The following is an 18,759-nucleotide window of genomic DNA, read 5'->3' on the forward strand; positions in this document are numbered from 1 at the left end:
TGTAATTATTTAATGGTCGATTTTTAAATTAATTGTTAATCAATAGTTTTGTATTCAAATTATAATGGTTTTGCTTTTTACAGATTATGAATAAAGGACCTTTTTGTTTAGTTTTATAAAATGTCCCAGTTTTACCCATACAACTGGTTACAGGGATACCCCTTACCCCTTCTGCTTTCACCATTATGCTGAAATATTTGATTTTTTTTTTTTTTAATTTAACAGTTATTTCAGTGTTTGAAGTTACCAGATTAGGTGGTTGCTTTTAGTTAATTTATTGTACTTACATTTTTTCTGGAAAATAATAACTTTCTTTGTTACTTCTATTTTTAAGCCATCAAAAAACATCAATCAACAGTTATTGTAGTTTCATTTAGTAAAATTCCAGGTATCATATGAGGTTTGTTCAAAAGTATTTGACTGTATTTTTTCTTGAAAAGTATTTGAATATGAGCAGTAAAGCTTTGTAGAATGTATCCTTATACATAGTGCACATGTATATTTTTTTTTCTTTAACTTATAGAGCACATCAGTTTTTATACTTAATACCCATTGTATGTGTTAGTGAAAGAGATGCTTTTCATAATTTTATTTTGTAGGTAATGACTGAGTGTTGGAACTGTGTTAATTGCATCAAGTTCTGTCAAAAATTTGGTGATACCCAAAGTGGAACAATTATAAAATTAGGTAGGCTATCAAAAACTAAGCTTTGGGGGTTAGAGAAATTAAAGAATGGTGTAAAAATGATTATGAAATAGCAGGATTTTAATTGAGAGGATTTCAGTGGAGATTGTCTCAATCTAAATTTAAAATGTCATGAACAATTGTGGAGTTTCAGTATATAATAGAAAATTATCAGCTGATTGTCTGAGAAGTTGCAAACTCAGTTATATGGAACCTCAATTTTTATGGACAATTTGGGCCTGCACAAATTGGCAGTGAATTTTATGTAGAAGCTCCTTTTGTTTGAACAAAAAGAGTACAGGACATGCTGTAATATGCCAATAGTGATCCTGAACTTTGTTAAGACTGTTGTAACGTGTGATGAATCTTGCATATATGTGTACTACCCAGAGACCAACATTCAGTGTATGTCATCATCATTCTCAAGGTTTAAGAACGCAAGACAACTGAGAGAAAAGTGGTTTGATGGTGATATTTTTTTTGGCTACTCCATGAGTTTTGATTGTGCATCAGAAGTATGATACAGTAAGGCAAAGTTTCAGAAAATAGTTACTGTCTAGGAGTTCGGCGTCACCTTCATGTTGCAGTTCAGTGCAAGAGGTCAGATCTGTACAAATCGTGCAACAGGATAATGCATCAGGTCATTCTAATTCAGAATTCATGGTCAGATACTGAATTCCTCAAGTTCGTTACTCACTAGCCATGGCTCCGTGTGATTTCTAGTTGTTCCCCAAGCTAAAGGTGTGACTGAAAGGGTTCTGATGTGATAGCTCGGAAAACATAATGTCAAATGTGATAGCACACCTGCTATCCATTCCAAATGCTTATGAAAGATGTTTCATGCATTGGAAGCTGCGTGTTTCAGCAACAGATTAAATGTCAAGTAACAAGGGGACTGCTTCAAAGAAGAATAGGATTGAAAGTCCCTAGCTAAGATATTTTTTATGGCCTACAGCCAGGCACTTTGTATTTTACTAAAGTAGACTAGCAATAGAATTAATAAATAAATACTTTATTCACATCAGGTCTGAAATTGTACATTACAGATCGCTTCAGAAATGGATATGCTTATCCCACTTATAAAAGAAGGTACTGCTGTACTATTTACCTAAATGGATTGAGGAAAGCAGTGGAAAAACCTTGATTGGAGCATTATTACAAACTACAAAATCAGTGAATAAAAACAGTAGTGGTGTTGTCTATATCAGTATACTAAAATAATGATGCAAGATTGTAAAAATAAGAATTAAATATAAAATCTTTTTGGTGACACTCATTGTCACTGAGGAAATTTACAAAGCCTCTCATTGTACTGTAACTGTAAATAATGTGTGTTAAATGTAGATTTGGTTTAAATCTATAGAAATGTTGAGATACCTCATGGTGACCTTGGATTGGAACTTGACCTTGACCATATTTCAAGGTTATTTTTTTCAAATGGGATGTTCTTTTTTTGACTCCTCTATTGAAGAGAGCAGAAAAGTTTACATTGGAATATGTGATCACACAAATGACCTTGTAACTTTTTTGAAGGTCATAGGCTAACCATCAGAGATAGTGTTAGATGGATGCTGGATTCTTTTTGCAGATATTTGCAGTCATTGATTTCTAAGTTGTGAGAAGAGAATTGTTATCTGGTACTGTCTTCGAAATTAAGCAAATTGTGATTATTGGGTACCATATGTGATAACTACTAAATCATGAACTTCAGGCTGGAAAGAATCAAACATAATCAAAAAAAGTCATGACTAAATTCAAGTATGTCAGTGCAATATTTTTCACTCTTTCCATTGGCGCTATCGAAAAAGGTAACTTCATTTAAAAAAATCTTGATGACCTTGGAACAACATCTAAAGGGAACCTCAAGGTCACTGTCGGATGTCCCCCCCCCCCTATCTACCTAACTTCTGTAAAGTCATTTTTATGTTCTTTCACATAGTTTGCTAGATAAATGGTTTCGAATATGAATATTATGTTTTAAGTGTTATACGGGTTACACATTTTTGAAGGTCATCTCCTTGTAACAATACTGCTGATGGTTAGCCATATGACTTTCAAAAATATTCCAAGGTCATATGTATGACCACATATTCTAATATAAAATATTTTGCTTTTTTTGTTGGTGAGGTCAAAAATAGGTTATTACATTTGAAAAAATCATATTAACCTTGAAATAATGGTCAAGGTCAAATCCAAAGTTACCATGGGTGTCCCTCTCCAATCTGAGTAACTTTTGTTTAAGTCTTTTTTTTATTGTGTTTAGTGTATGAGAAAATTGTCTGCGGGTATTAAAATGAAACACTATAACATAATCTATACTAATCTGAAAATTCATGATTTTTGAAGTTAATAAGAAAATCTTTAAAAATATATATTTGGTTAGTACACCATAAAATATTCTGTTTTAGTGTTTCTTAAATGTTTATTACTAAAATTTGAATATAAATGTGTGTCATTTAATTAATATTTTTTTTAATAATGTATCGGTGAAGTTTTTCAATGTTTTATTGTTGATAAAAAGTACAATATATGAGTTATGTACTTCTATTTTCAGAAAACTGGTAAAATAGATCGTGAAGGTAATGTGAAAATGATTGATAGAAAAGTTATAATTAAAGAAAAAAAGAAACCATTGGCTGAAATTAAAGTTAACCAAACGTTTATCGATGAAGCTGAAGATCTTATTCAACATTATTCTGATATTGTAAGTACTATTTACTTCTGTAATACTCTATACGATTGTAATAATTTTTTTTATATTTCAGTTTGTGGATCTATTAAAAAAAAATCCCACTGAACGACAAAACTAGTTATATGTAAAATTTGTTTTAAATGTCTCATTACAGATTCTTGTTTTATGCCATTACTGGCTTATGTTTTGGTTCTTTCTCTCTGATGTATTGTTACTTAAACTTAAGATACTGTGTTTTTTTTGTATAGTTTTAAAGTAACAACATAGACTTCATCTTTAATCTTTGATAATCTTTTAACCCTAGTCTAAAATTTGAAATAATGAATAGCTGGTATTTATTAAATTATTTTTTGATTTTTGAATGAAATTAATGTGAAAAAATGTCAACAACATTAATTAATACAGTTAAATAAATCAATATTAATTTTCAGGTTAAAAAGTTCATTTGCTTAAAAATATACCAAAAAATGAAAGTGGCTTATAATTAAGCTTCTTATACAATGCTTTCTTTAGTAAAATAGTGAATTGTTTTGTCTGGCACAAAGTTTACCTAGAAAAAAATAGCAATACCAGTTTGCTTATATTCTGTCTTCTTATAGTTATTTTTATTTTGACCACTGAATTAATATCTTTGTATTTCAAAAAATTTCTTTAAATTTAGGTTAGTGTTTTTCTGCAATTATGGGAAATTAGTTTAAATCAAAGACTACTTCATACAAAGCTATTTTAGTATTAAGTAAACAGGTAATTATTGTGCTTCTAACATTTATTAAATGAGTAAATCAGATGTTTATCATTGGTTAAAAGTAAAAATAAATTCTTCTAAGAAATTGAAAGCATTTTAGGTCTGAAAATATTTTCTGATCTAAAAAGGGAGATTTTCTCTCTAAAAAGAGGAGATCAGATAATTTATGCTGACGTTCTAAGTTATTTTAAAAACAGCAAAACAAAAAGATCAGTTATAAGATGTAGTTAGAGTTAATAAAAAGAAGTAGAAATTAATAAAAAATCAGTGCACTGTTCACATATTCAAAGGTAGCTAATGAAGAAAAATATTCATGAAATGGAAATATTTATTCCTTTGTAGGAGGTCCATTGTCAGATGTTATTGTCAATTACGAAAATCAATTTGTTGTTTCATTTGCTTGTTTCATAAGTTACATTTTTGTTCAGTAAGCCTTGAAATTACATTTATAGTTGTTTCTGAGGTAAATTTAAATTTCATAAATCCATTTTAATTTACATCAAACATCTACAGGGCTACATGTATTCAATTCCTTGATAATGTCTGCAAAAATTTCCTTTATAATACGTAATACCTGCTTATTATATCCCCCAACTATTTAGTTCTAAGTGACCTGATTGTGAATTAAGTCATTTCTAAAATAGCATAGCTATTCTCAAGAACCTCTACCATCCCTTAAAAGTAAGTTAATATAAAACTGTTTCCTGTATATTTCTTTACTGATCTGACTCTATTGTTGCAGTATGCCAATTCAGTCAGAATGCAGGTGATATTCATCCCTACAATTGAGACCTTTATTATATTAACAGATATTGGTTGTACAATAAATGCCATTCACTAAGAAAGCATTTCTTTCTGGTGGCTTTTTTCATCTTAGATTGCTTAGCAATATCACACCCAAAAGAAAAATAGAAACAGGTAGTTTAAGCAACAAATTAATGTACCTTTTTATGTTTGAAACATAGGCATTATATACGTCATATAAAAAAATTAGGCTGAAAAACTATTTCCAGTTAATGTGGGTGTTTACTGAATGGATTGGACTGATTTTTTTTTTTTATTCTACTTGGAATGACCCAAGATATGAGATATGTCATTGGACCCCAAACTTGAGTCTCTGAAAATTCCTCAAAACTCTCATTTATTATTTAATTGAACTTTCTGAGGTTATTACTGATAGGAAAATGATTTTGAAATTCTGTCAATGCTTAACGGCATCTGTAGACCATTTTGAGCAGATGAAATTAAAATCAGCTCGATCTGTCCAGTCGATTCATCTGGATGAAATGGAAAATTAAAATAGGTTTGAGTATGCATTTTACCTGTAGTAGTAAAGGAAAGAGTTATAGTAGGAAAGTGAGTTGGGAGTGAGATGTGTTGTAAATGAAATAAATTCTTGATGATTTTTTAAAATATGAAACATTACCTTGTATTAATAATGCTAAGAAATCACTATTTATTAATAAAATAATTGACCAAGATTGGCTTACCCCAGACACAAAATAGGTTCTTTCTGATTCCGCTAACTTTACCTTTCCTGATTTATAGAATTTAAAAATATTAGGTTTACAGCATTTTATTTTATTTTTGAAAATGCAGGAATAACAGCAGGGTTGATGGCTTCAGTCCTAGTGTTGTTAAAAATCAGCCAATTATTGTTAATACATATTGCCTAACGTCTGCAAAGAAATACAAGAATAAAAAAGTCCTAAGATGATGGTTTCAACTCAGAAATTCAATAAAAACAGGAACTACAGTAAGTTTTCTTTCTAAAATTGTAGACAATGTTATTTTTTACATTTTTTGTAGTCCTCTAAGGAGAAGCTTTAGAAAACAGGTGTCAAGAATAAGGTATCAAAATGATTTTTTTATCCAAAATTGTCATTAAAAGTAGGGTTGCCATTTAAAAAACATTTTTAGCCACCATATTGGAAAAATGGTAGAACATAATAAATTTAGCTTATGTTTTTAATGCCCTTAAAATTGTAGGAAAAAGTTCTCCATTTAGTCACTCGTAGATCTTGTAGTTTATGAGATAACAATTTTGGTCTTGAAATGAACATGCCATTCATAATTTAAATGATATATGTTTACATTTTTATCGTTTTGTATGTAAAGTTCAAAAGGAATTATTTTTTATATTTATAATAGTTCATAATAGTTTTATATCTTTTCATGCATACAAACGTCTGTACATATTCATTCAATAAGTGGTGCAGAAGTCAGGCAGAATTTGTATATCACAGAAAGAGTAAGTTTGTTAAATGAGAAGTGTATCCTTTGATAATTAATTGAAGGTGTTGTATGATTAGCTTTTAACTTTCTTATTAATTAACGAAAAGGAAAGTACTAAAATTTTATTCGGGAGTAATAATAGTAAATACTGTAATATCAGTATGAGTAATAAAATATGTATATTAATAACTTCTTGTTCATTTTTATTACAGAATTTACAAGATAATCTGAAAAAACAAGCTGAGAGGTGGGAAAGTAATGAATTGGAACTCTATGCTGGTATGGAAATTTAATTTAAATAATAAACTTAAGTTATAACTAAATATTCTTTTGAAAATTATATTTTCATTTTGCTACTGATAAACTGAGTTATTATTTATGTGTATATTATATTACAAATTGTGTCCTCTATTTTTCTTGAACATTATTAAACTGATTTTTAAAAAATAAAAACTAAAAGATTAGTTGCCAATAACCAACAGCCAGTTGGTGTTATGGTTAGTTTACTGGCTTTTAGGTATTGCTGTTGAGTTCAATTCCCAGCAAGGGTCTAGAAATTTTTACACCAATAATTTCATTCAACTAACGTTACTTATTAAAATGTATGTAGAATGTCCAAATTTGTAATGATAAAAAGACGATAAGTAATTGATATTTTGTAAGAAATTACACATTGTAGTATTTAAATTTGCTAATTTATTATAAGAATTTAATCTGAAGTTATCAAAAAACATCTAAAGTTAAGAGTGTTATTGTTGCAGATCCATTAAGAAATAAAGTTGTGATTAATAATGAAGGGCTGGAGCAACTACCTCATTTTTGATATTTGTATTGTAATTTTAAACAAAAGAAATTTTCAAATACAAAAATGTTACATACATTTTATGCTATTTATAAGACTATACATCAATATCTAAAAATCGAGACTATAGTATACACAGTATGTCTGAAAAAGTTCCCAAACTAAATTAAATAAAAATACAGATTTAAAGGTAAACGAATTTACTCACATCAGCCCTCTGCATAGAACCCTTCTCTAGTTATACACTCGTTGCAGCACCAGTAGAGCCCATCAAACACTGGAGAAATCACTTTGTGGGATCACCTGTAACTGCTCAGTGCAAGCCCTTTGGATGGCCAGAATGTCTTGAAAAAGCGGCCTTTCATCTTCAACTTGAGTTTCAGGAACAGAAAATAGTCTGCTGGAGCCAAGTTGGGTGAATAGGGCAGGTGGGATAAGACAGTGATTTGATTTGCGGCGTAATAACGTGTTAAAACTGTTACCATGTGTGCCAGGGCATTGTTGTGCAAGAGAGTATACTATATAGTTCTATAGTACAAACCGCTCTCATAGTAACAGTCCACTCTGTCATAAAACATATATTAGGAAAGAATACATATATTAAACATGTATTAGGAAAGATCTACTAGAGTCTGAGTTAAATTTGAAAAAATAAATAGAATCATGTACCACAGCATTTTCAACATCAATGTAGTACTTATTTTCATCCCTTTTACAAAGTTGCATACATAAAGATCTCTCCTTCCTAAATAACTCATAATAATATTCAGAATTATACAATTTATGATACTTTTTCTTATTACTAATTGCTGTTTTAAGTTCCTTTAAGAACCACTTAGGATAAGTACTTGACACAATGCAAATTTTTGGCATATGCTCAAGAATAATATAATTATTAAAATTAATTTCATTGACATCAGTAGGTAAATTTTTATCAGTAAGGATTAATTTACTACAAATAGAAGTAGCATTAACACATTAATTAAATTGACTGAGACTATATGTTATACAAAAATTAGTGTAGTGGCACATGAAGCTGAATCTCTGATTTCAACATTATTATGATAACCCAACGCTGATGATGCATTACCATTTGAAATCTGGAATATTAAAATCATCAACAATAAATAAATTCTCATAACCAACATTAGACACATGAGGAGCTAGTGAATTAATAACCTTAACAAAAAAAAAACATAATCAGATAGTGAATCAGGTGCAATATAAAAACTACCCAAAAGAACAAATTTATCATTATCAATGTAAATTTTTTTAAATACACATTTAAACGAGTAATCAATAATTGTAATATTTTCCAAATTTAAATTTTCTATGTACTGCAACTAACACCACTACCATGTTTTTTATCATTCGTAAGAATTGATCTATCACATCTGACTATATTGTGTCTTTCTAATACCATTCATAATTATTAATATCCTCATATAACCAAGTCTCCAATAAAACAATAATGTCATAATGTTATAAAAATTTACTCTCACTCCAAAATCAGGGAATCTTCCACGCAAGCTTCTCACTTTCTGATAAAAAATCTGGAAGTGATAAGATGAATGGCCTAGTTATGACCCGTCTTCCTGTTGGGCAACTGAAGTGTCAACATCAGACGTTAAGTCAGCCCGATGCGGTTTTTTCACGGTTATATATGGAACATGTCTACGATATCCAATAAAGAGAGTATTCTTATCTTCACAATTTTCTACTCTTGTTTTAATCTTACTTCTTAATTGATTATAGAAATTCAATTGTTTAGGTGTAAAATATCCATTTATCCAAAATCTACCATTGCCAAGCAATCTTTTATTATGAAAAATCCAGTGAACATGTTCACTTTCTTTAAAATCAATTCTTAATGGACATACTCTCTCTTCTTACCAGATTGATTACTACCTAACCTTTTAACAACAATCTCATTGAGATTGAATGGCAAATTTAGACCACAATCCAAAAATAATTTTTTAATAACTGCCAAATCCGAGTAATTAAGTCCTGGTTCCGGAAAGTCATAGATAATAATATTCTTCTCTTTACGAATTCTATCATTCACTTCACTGATAATTTCTTCATTCATCAGATCCAAATTTTCTTCCATTTTAACTATATCAATTCTCTCCCTAATAAAGGCAACATTCAATGTTGGAGCATCAAATTTCTAAGCAATATGAGTATCAATTAATCGCCATAAGGGCTGCATAGATGCATCGAAATGAGCACCAGTTTTAACCATTATGTCAGATGAAGACAATTTATTAATATTTATAGTTTTTCTACTCAAAACTGAACTGCCATCCATTTTACAGCATAAATTTCTATTACCAGCACTATGTAATGAAACATGTTTTGCACGGCTCCTATGAAAAAATGCATGATACGATTTACACTGTACAGCTGCATTAATATTCAAATTGCCACTTTTGTTTTTACAGGAAAAGCATTTATCCATATTCATGATTAAAGCAAATAATTAACAACACAATAAAAAAAAAAATTAGATATATAATACCACAAGAGAACATGCAAATTTTAATCTACTACCTGTTGAATTTTAGGCTGTAATTTTTAGATTATCTATTATATTGATAAATTAAAAACAACAGCAGCTACTTCCCTAAATTCCTAATATTGCCATATATGAATAATATCAAATAAATATCATCAATCCATAAAAATAGTCAATTTATATTCACGATAAGCCAAAACTGAGAGTGTACAAAATCCGCTGTACCCAACAGCGCCACCTTTGTATATGTATACTTTTGCATTAAATACATTTTATAAAACCGATAATAATTTTCATAATGTTGCGCACAGAATATTTTATCATCATTTTCAACTTCAAGTAGTGATCTTTTAAAATCAGCTCATGCTATAAAGATGTGGGTTCTTTTACATTTTATTATAAATCTGTATGTTGTAATAATTTCTCTGTAGTAAAATAATTTAATTTTTTTTATTTTGTTTTTGTTTACATTTCTACTTTGCAGTTATGTTCTTTTTAGTTATGTTATATTTTATGATTGCTGCTTGTTTAATTTAGATTCTTAAATTATAAATAGTGTGTCATCAAGAAGTGTGTTTGTTAAATACTGTAAGTTCCAGAAAAACTATCTTTGCAGAACTTAACTATATTTTTTGCTGATTGTTCTATACTGATTGGTTACACATTTTTTATGTTTGCTTCATTATTATTTAGGTTTGTGTTTTATTCTGAGGATGTAAAATTGATTTTTTTCAGAATTTAACCAACAGAAACAAGATTACATGCCATCTAATCAGATTGATAGGATAAACAAAGAACTGTATAAACGTTTGAAAGTGAGAAAAATGCCACTAGATGTAAAACTTCCAATTGAAGCATATCGTAGTAATGTGGTTGACATGATTAAAGAAAATCAAGTTTTAGTAATTAAGGGTGAACCAGGTTGTGGCAAGAGCACTCAAGTACCACAGATGATATTAGATGATTACGCTGGGAAGATGAAAGCAACTGATTGTCAGATAGTTGTTACACAACCTAGACGTATCTCTGCTATAACACTTGCTGAACGCATTGCTTCAGAACGTAATGAAATGGTTAGTAGATTTTTTTTATTAATAAACTTTGAATCGAAATCTGTGTTTTAAGTTTGTTGGTTTTAAAAATGCACAAAGACGCTTGGTCAGATTCTGAACTGAAGTAAATTTAAAAAATGATTCCATAACCAGATAAAAACCATTTCTTGAATTTTATGAGAAACCCAAGCTGATTGTGGGTGTACCAGATAAACACTTCCTTATGAAATAAAAAAATCTGTTTCTGAGATTTTTGCTGAATAAATATAATTATTCATCTTTGTATGTTGGTATTAATTGTTGTAATTCATTCTAATTGTGATAGTTTTTACTTTTAGATGTGTTTTGGTTTTAATTAAATATAATTATTATTGTTTTGTAGGTTGGAGATGTTGTAGGCTATCATGTTCGTTTACAGTCAGTGATACCTCGTAAGTCTGGGTCTATATTATTCTGCTCAACAGGAATAATGCTTCGCAGATTACTGTCTAATCCTGGTAAATGATTGCTTCTTTCTTTCTTTTAGTTATTAAGTAGCCAATCTCCATGGCAGAGTGGTAGCGTCTTGGCCTTTCATTTGGAGGTTCAGGTTTGAATGAAAATTTTAATTTTCCCTTGCACAAGCATTTTTGATGAGATCATCAGTAAAAAAAAAAAAAGAGTAACTAATTGTACAATTATTATTTTTCATGCTTCTCATTCTGAATTATGATTATCAGCGGTGTCACATTTCTGGGTTTTTGAGTTACTGGGTTATTCTTTTGTGTTCTTTTCTGTTTTCATTTCTTTCTGTATTGTTTTACTTACCTTAATGTCTCAGTTAAATTTGCCTCTTGAATTTCTTTATTTTCTTTCCTTAGAATTTTGTTATTTTACATTTAGTTGTTTTATTTTAATTTATTGATGTATTAATATTTAATGTGTTTGTTAAATTATGATTACTTTTGTTAGATGTGATTTAGAGGATCAACGTAATCGACACCTGAGTTTAGAAAGGCACGAGCTGGTTGTACACAGTGTTTAGATAGTGTACTCATTAATTGTTGACACAGCTGCATGAAATTTGAAACAAATAATGCACTTGTGAATAACCTTCTTAACAGTTGACAAATTTTTGGTATCCAATAGCGCTGTCTAACTGAGGAGATTAATAGTTGAGGTCCAGCAATTTGTGTGCGGCTAGCACTATCATAAGTGTCAGCTGATGATGATATGTTAAAATTAATTGAAATTTCCCATCGTAAGGAAGAAGAGATTTTTGAAGACGTCCACCCACACATAGCATTATCTTGTCATCTAAAAAGGGGGTAATACAGCAAATTTTACTTTTATTGGAGAGTTCTGATGATGATTTTAGATCGTTGATTTCTACTCTATAACATTGATGTTGGACATACCTTATGAATTAAGAGCGTATTTAAGTTCCATACTTGATAGCGTTCCAGTATTTTTTGAACTATTGCGACAGTTATGACTGAATCTTAAACAATAAGCCAAGATATGTTGCAATTTCAAAAGCGATGAGAATTTATAAGGCACATTCTATTCATCCTCTTGTGTTGTTGCAATCAGACTAACATTCATTCTTTCTTCAGAAATCTCAGTTGGTGTGATGACCTGAAAATCGGGTGGCCAACATACTACTTCACCAAGCCAACTAGGGCCATTCCATCAAAGTTGGTTATCTTTAAGTTGCAAGGGAAACACAAGTCTGGAAATGAGATCTGCAGGATTTTCACGAGATGACACATGATTCTATTTTGCATCTCTAGTTAATTTTTTAATTTGAGTTACACGATTAGCTATGAATGTTTTCCACCTATCTGGAGAAGCAGAAATCCAACACAACACTACTGTGGAGTCAGACCATAGGTGAATTTGATTAATTTTAACTCCAAGAACATTACGTACGTTCTTAAATAATTGGCTCAAAAGTAATCCTGCACACAATTCCAAATGTGGCAAAGAAATTTTCTTAGTAGGAGCTACCCTCGATTTTTTGCATAATAATTTCACTGTGATACTGCCATCAGAATTCACAGAACGCAGATAAAGGCATGCCGCATAAGCTTGATCTGACGCGTCAGCAAAACCATTTAGTTGGATCTCAGTAGGTGCGGCCTCTGATAATACTTGACGGTCGATCTGAAAGTCTTTCACTTTAGGTAATTGACAGTGCAGTGCTTGCCATTTCTTTTTGCAACGTATCAGGAAATTCATCATCCCATTGAAGTTTTTCCTTCTGCAGATGTTGCATAAATGTTTTAAACATAATAATTACAGTACCAATTAAACCTAATGAAAAATCGAAAATAGATGCAATTGTTGAAAGTATGTTTCTTTTAGTGGTTTTTTGTTGACTGTTTTTATCATTAAATGTGATTTGAAATTTATCTGAGGTAGGATGCCACACTATACCTAGTGCTCTAATAGTTTCTTTGCCGTCAAATTCGAGAGAAAGTTGTGATTCTTGATCTTCTTCCAGAATATTTATTAATAGACCAGAATGATTTGAACACCACTGTCTAAGATGAAAGCCACTCCTTTCAATCAAGGCTATGACTTGAGTTTGAAATTCGAGAGCTTCCTCAATAGTTGCTGCGCCTGATATGCAGTCATCCCCATACATATCATGCAATAATATTATTTGTACTCTCTTCGGATAAGCCTTACCTTCATCTTTAGCCAGCTGGTGAATGCACCATGTAGCCAGGAAGATGCTGAGGATATCCCGTAGGTAACAGTTTTTAAAGTAAATTCCTTGATAGGCTCATTTGAAGATCGACACCAAAGAATGCGTTGCAAGTTACAATCTCCATTATCGACTTTGATTTGATGGTACATTTTAGTTATATCAGCCATAAAGGCTAATTGATGAGTACAGAATCTAACTACAATCGAACACAAATCTTGTTATGTATGTGGCCTTACATGTAGGACATTGTTGAGCGATAGTGAGGAGGAGGTCTTGAAGAAAGCATCGAAGACAACTCTTATCTTGGTTGTATAACTAGTTTCCTTAAATACAGGATGATGCGGCAAGTAATTAGTTAAGAATGAATTGGTAGCTGAGGCTAAGACTTCTTGCATGTGTCTCATAGCTTCATATTCCTTGAGAAAGTTATTGTAGTCGAGCCTCAATTGTGTATCTGTGTCAAGTCGTTTTTCTAATCAAAGAAATCGTTTCATGACTCCATCAAATGAATCACCGAGATCAAGGACATTTTTCTTCAAAGGAAGGTGAACAATATATCTCCCGATATCGTCTCTAGTAGTGTTCTGATGAAAGTGTGCTTCACAGTAGCGCCTTTTCTCATTGAGTACCGGCTCATTCCTTTCTTCAATTTCCCAAAATTATTCTATCTGTTTTTGAATGTTATCACTACGAATGCAGAAGTTCCTTTGAATTCTTGGAATAGTTTTAACACTGGAACTTGGCTTCGTGCCTGATAAAATCCACCCTAAATGATTATTTATAATTGTTGGATGGCCAGGCTTGGTTAATTGTTCACATGGAATTAATAAATTTCAATTCCTATAAGGAGGGCTGTTTTGCCTGGAATATTAAATGTTGGATCTGCTAATTCAATATCAAAAGGTATGTTCCACTCATGAGTCTCAATGAGGGAATGTGGAGTATTACCAGTAATTTTTGGTAGCACGGAACAACTGATGGTATGATTGTATGAAGTGATTGTAGAACTAATATTTATTATAACCCAATGACTAGTAGTAGCCTCAACATCATTGATTCTGTGGATTGGAAAATTGTTTCTATGTTTTTCTAATCCTAGTTTATTAACAAGGGCGTCGGGTAATAAAATTAGATTGAGAAGCGCTATCAAGTAATGCCCTGCATTTATGACTTTGGCCAACATGATTTCCGATATGGACAGTGGCAGTAGATAATAGTACAGGTGAATTAGCACGCTTAAAAGCGCAGAAACTAGATTTTTCCTGATCACTGGTACAATTTTGACCTTGTTTTTCCAATCCTACCACCTTATTTTCTAAAGCTGTTTTATCCTTAAATCTATGAATTAACATATGATGTCACACTTACAGCAAGATTGTTTTGAACCACATTTTGGTGCTATGTGATTGCTACGTAGGCAATTGAAATATAGCTGGTTTTTACAAATAAGTGCTTCTCTTTGACTAATATTTAATTTCAGAAATTCGGAACACTTAAATAAATCATGTGTATGATTACAAAGTATACACGACCTTTGAACAGCTAAATACAATTTTTTGGGTTGCTTGAATTCAGGTCTCAAAGCTTGTTGGGCAGGAATTATATCATTACAGTATAATGTAATAAGAACTTGACACCTGTCTTCTAAAAATAACAATAAATCGGCTAAACTGGGAGGCTCAGCCCCTGAATTTTTATATTCCCACGCCCTTGATATAGCAACATCTATGATGATTAAAATCATCTGTGATAACAGTAATTCATGCAACATTATCTTAGTATTTATTGCTTCAATGGCACTTATTTTACTTCTAACACTGTTAGTGAGTTTCTGAAGATTATTATATGACTCTTTTTAGGCAGATGGGAGATTAAGTAAATTGTTTATATGTTTTTGAACAACTAATGTGGGGTTATTATGTCGCTTATAATCTAGATCCCAAGCAACGAAAAAATTATCAGCAGTTATAGGTAGATTAGCAATGATTTCCTTGGCCTAGTTTGTTAAAGAAGAATTTAAATAATGTAGGTATTGAATATCAGGCAATGCATGGTTATCTATAACTAAACTCTTAAACTCAACCTTAAAGTGAACCCGCTGGCAGAAATCACTGCTAAATGAAGGTAAAGTGCTCGCTGGGAGTGCTTATTGGTGAATTTACTACATTAGAAGTAGGTTCCACAGCCTTATTTTCCACATGAGTAGTTGTAAAATCTTTTGTTCTCCATTCATCGAGGAGTTTAACCATGACTGCCCTGGTGGAGAAAAATTGCTCTTCAACTATTTCAATGTCAGACGCGTGGTTTGATTTTGTGTCATTAATTTCTAGTAATTATTGCACATCACAATATTTTTCCCATAATTCTAGTAGGGCTCCTAATCTGACAGTAATATCATACTCAGTATGCGCAGTGACATTGTATTTCTCGAGGAAATTCCGGGCACGAGTTATCTGCTTTATGTACACTTCGTGTGTGTACAAGTTTAGAAATTTCACTAGGATCCATGTCTGTAGCACAGAATAATAAAAAAACAAAGTAAGACAGATTATTCACGCGTGGGAATGAGTTGAATTACAGTGTAAAGACAAACATTTAAAATTCATTAATTGAAAAATTAAAACAAAATTACAACTTACAAATTTATAAAGGTAGTTAATAATAAGATAAAAATTTAAAAAATTCAGAGGTTAAAATTTAAGTGCTGCTAATGATTTATAGAAATTGTTTATTAGTATTAAACATTGTACTAAAAGTTTTAAAATTTTCAGTTATTCACTTTTTTTTTGGCCTACATTGGACCACTTAAGTCAATTTTTATAGGAGGGGTTTTTCAGTTTGCTGTTAGCCCAGTACTTCTTCATGCTTTCAGATCTTAACTTTCTGTCTTGGTCTGAAGTCACCCTTCTTATTGTCTGTCTGTTGTTTTTCGTTTGTAGTCTAGTTTTTGTCTTTGAGTTTCTTAATTTTGTCTGTTTTGTTCTTCAAATATTCCACTGTAATTTCGAGTTTTTTCATGTCTTCTTTGATTTCTGTAATCCATTTTATGTTGGTTTTGGTATTCCATAATTTTTCTATCATTTTCCTGATGATTCTATTTTCCGGTGTTCTGATTAGGTGTCCCAAGAATGAGATCTGTTTCTTTTTGATTGTGCTGGTTACTGGTTCTATTTCATTGTAGACTGTTAGGAGCAAGCCTCCAGTGACCATTCTTTTGATATTTTTGTTTGACTAACCTTCTTTCTATCTTGAGGATCTTGTCTGTTGCTGCAGTATTGGTTATTTTGAAAATGGTCTCACTCGCTTATGTAATTTCTGGTTGTGTGACTGTTTTATAGTGTTTTAATTTTGTTTCTATTGAAAGGCTTTTTTTGTTGTAGGTGTTCTTGGTAAGATGCTGTGCCCTAGTTAGTTTGTTTATTCTGTTACGCCAAGCTGGTTTTTCATTGAGGTTGTATGTTATGGTTTCACTAAGATACTTGAATTTATCTAACATTTTAATCTCTGCCATTTACTGAAGTTTGATTTGCATGTGGGGGGTCTCTTAACATTATTTCTATCTTTTCAAAAGATATTTTGAGACCGATTCATTGTGCTGTCTCTTGTGATTTTATTTGTTGTTTATTTTCTTGTATGTTGTTTGCCAGAATGGCCAGATCATCTGCGAATCTTAGGCAGTTTAAATTTATGTTGTCTCTACATCTTCCAATTTGTTTATTCTTCGGGTTGATTTTGTACCATTTTCTCAATATATATTCCAAGACCCAGTTGAACAGCAGTGATGAAAGGCCATCTTGTCTCAATCCAGTTTTTATGATAAATGATTCAGATAATTCCCCTCTAAACTTGACTTTGGATTTCGTTTGTTAATGTGAGCTCTATCATCTTGACCAGTTTTGGGTGAACTCCGAAGTTTCCTAGTATATTTAACATTGAGGGTCTATGGATACAGTCATATGCTTTTTTGAAGCCCGCAAAGGTTACAGACAGAAGTTTGTTTTGTTTTTTATAATATGCCATGATCAGTTTTAAGATGATAATTTGTTCTGAACAGCTTCTCCAAGGCCTGAAGCCTCCTTGATATTTACCTAATTCATTTTCCAGTTGTTCCTTGATTCTATCGTACAAAATTCTGGATAAAATTTTATATGTGCAGTCCAATAGGGATATGCCTCTGAAGTTATTCACATTTTACTGAAACACTTAAAATAAATTACTTAAAGTTATTTTAGAAACTTATTCACATTTTTTTCAAAAAGTAGAAAGAGAATCAATTTCACAATAATAGAACATTTTTACACGTGTATCTAGCTTTGACATAAACATAAGGATTTTCAGCAAACCATTTCCTGCTTTTTTGATTGTTCCCAACAATCTAATAAAATAAAAATTGTCTGTTTAATGTACTTTATGTTATCAAAATTTGTTATTAAAATGTAGAGAAAACCATAAATTATATTCTAATCTTTATTTACCAGTTACTGGCAGTCCTCAACGTGAATTGCTACTGATGCTTCAGTTGAAATTACTTCAGAAACTGTTATAGCTAACTAGTTAACAATATCATGCTACAGTATGTCTTGCTGGGCTCAGTAGGGAAACTGAATGTTTTTTAATTGGTTGCTCTAGTATGATTTGCATAGTGGAGTGGAAGATTCTAGATTTCAATAGCCCACCCTTTGCAATTTTAGCTGGAATTAAACGGTGCAATATTTTCTGAAGCACCTTGTGCTTTCTCTTTAAATGGTTTTTATTCCAATATGGGTTGTCACAACTGAGTTCTCTCTGAAAGCTGTCGTGCAGTAGAAAGGGTTAAGAACAGTTGAAAATGAAAGAAAACCTCCTCCTGATTGGTACATTCAATCTGAACATCACAAAAATGTGGACACACCATTGAAACTATTGGACAAACTTTCATCAAAAGCTCTTGTTCTGTCCTCTGGCCTGCTACTATTTAAGGAATTTTTGATTGAAGTATTTGATGAATTTTGGATTTAAATTTTGTTCTTACAAATTAATGGTTATTCACCAATTAACTAAATATAATTTGAATAACTTAAGGACTTACTTTTGAAATATTCTGTCATTTTAGAAAAGTAACAAAGTGATAATTAAGAATGATGAGCTGGAACTCTACTTATCAGAATTTGTCAATAAGTAGTATTTTCATCATTGGGAAATTGAAAAAATCTGGAACTTCTTCATGGAAATCCTCTTCATTGCAATTGTATAACTTGACATAAAAAAACCTTTGCTGCTGTAGTCTGTTATTTTTTCAAACAAGATGGAAAATTAGTAAATTCATGACGTACATTCAACTGTTTTATTATGATTTC

The 18,759-nt window shown here is 31.1% G+C and overlaps 1 protein-coding gene across 3 annotated transcripts in view; it reads left to right on the forward strand.

Annotated features, from left to right (window-relative positions):
* Nucleotides 1-18,759, forward strand: part of LOC142321639 (ATP-dependent RNA helicase DHX30-like) — a 119,367-nt gene that overhangs the window by 49,157 nt on the left and 51,451 nt on the right. For all 3 annotated transcript variants that reach the window (XM_075359897.1, XM_075359896.1, XM_075359898.1), the window contains 4 exons: nucleotides 3,239-3,388; nucleotides 6,569-6,635; nucleotides 10,412-10,749; nucleotides 11,111-11,225. In XM_075359897.1, coding sequence (XP_075216012.1) covers nucleotides 3,239-3,388; nucleotides 6,569-6,635; nucleotides 10,412-10,749; nucleotides 11,111-11,225 — 670 coding nt within the window. The remainder of the gene's footprint in view (nucleotides 1-3,238; nucleotides 3,389-6,568; nucleotides 6,636-10,411; nucleotides 10,750-11,110; nucleotides 11,226-18,759) is intronic.

Source organism: Lycorma delicatula, chromosome 3 (genome assembly GCF_047948215.1).
Source record: "Lycorma delicatula isolate Av1 chromosome 3, ASM4794821v1, whole genome shotgun sequence".
NCBI lineage: Eukaryota > Metazoa > Arthropoda > Insecta > Hemiptera > Fulgoridae > Lycorma > Lycorma delicatula.